Source organism: Apium graveolens, chromosome 3, assembly GCF_009905375.1.
Source record: "Apium graveolens cultivar Ventura chromosome 3, ASM990537v1, whole genome shotgun sequence".
NCBI classification, from domain to species: Eukaryota; Viridiplantae; Streptophyta; class Magnoliopsida; order Apiales; family Apiaceae; genus Apium; species Apium graveolens.
Window position 1 is genome coordinate 156771503 of NC_133649.1, and position 1400 is coordinate 156772902.

General features: G+C 41.0%; 1 protein-coding gene across 1 annotated transcript; it reads left to right on the plus strand.

The window, feature by feature from the left end:
* The first annotated feature begins 396 nt into the window (after positions 1-396).
* LOC141714665 (uncharacterized) lies at positions 397-750 on the plus strand. Its single transcript, XM_074518170.1, has one exon. The coding sequence runs from the start codon at positions 397-399 to the stop codon at positions 748-750; it is 354 nt and encodes a 117-aa protein (XP_074374271.1).
* Positions 751-1400: the final 650 nt, after the last annotated feature.

Sequence of the window (1400 nt, forward strand, 5' to 3'; positions counted from 1 at the left end):
GGGGCCATTTGTTTCTTCATGCAATAATCAGTATATTCTTTTGGCGGTGGATTATGTGTCTAAATGGGTTGAGGTTAAAGCTTTTCCAACCAACGATGCTAAAGTGGTGATAAATTTTCTTTATAAGCAGATATCCACACGTTTCGGTACTCCAAGGGTCATAATCAGTGATGAGGGATCACATTTTTGCAATCACAAGTTCACTGCATTGATGGAAAAGTATCATGTGCATAATCGTGTTGCCACCATCCTCAAACTAATGGTCAAGCTGAAGTGTCTAACCGAGAGATCGAATGAATCTTGGAGAAGGTTGTGAGCTCCGTCAAGAAAGATTGGTCTTTGAAGCTAGATGAAGTTGTTTGGGCCTACAGAACAACATTCAAGACTCCTCTAGGCATGTCTTCTTTCCAGTTAGTATATGGTAAGGCGTGTCATTTGCCTGCGGAGTTAGAGCATAAAGCGTATTGGGCTTCGAAGAAACTGAATCTTGACATGGCAGCTGCTGGAGAGAAGAGAATGCACCAACTTAATAAACTCGACGAATTTCGTCTACAGGCTTATGAAAACAACAAGTTATACAAGGAGAAGGTCAAAAGATGGCATGATAGGAGGTTAGTGAACAAGACATTTGTGCCTGTTCAGCAAGTTCTATTGTTCAACTCTCATTTCCGACTTTTTTCAGGAAAGCTTAAGTCGCGGTGGTCAGGTCCGTTCATTGTCAAAACTGTATTTCCACATGGAGCTGCATAGATTTTTGATAAGTATCTATACCAAGCGTTCAAAGTAAATGGACAAAGGTTGAAGCATTATTATGGTGATACGACGAACCATGAGGTGGTGAGCGCCGTTCTTGAGACACTTGATTTCGAATTTTCACGTCAAGATAAAGACGTAAAATAAGCGCTTCGTGGGAGGCAACCCATGCATTTGTTGTATTTTTGTTGAAGAAAAAAAAAGCAAAATAAATAATCAAAAATATGAATTTTTTCCAGAAGCACGGCGCGCCCGCGCCGGAAGTAGGGCAGCCGCGTGACCGATCTAGAAAAGAAAAAAGAAGAGGAAAAATACAGAAAAATCAGTTACAACCCAAGCCCAACCCGAAATTTACCCTAATTATACACCCTAACCACTTCTAAACCCATACCCATCCCTTTACCTCTTATATATATATATCTCTTCATATATACATACATCTCCTATTCTCACAAAACCGTAGCTTCTCCTACACAATACAGACACCCAATCCTCTATCATTTGTTGTTATGGCACCCAAAAGAGTGAGAACCACGGGTATTAGTAGCACTAATCCTTCGTCTACCGAGGATTCTAGTGTGGGAGGCCCGACTAACAGATTTTCTTCTCCGGAGGCTCAAGCAGAGTTTACTAGGTTGATGTCTAAG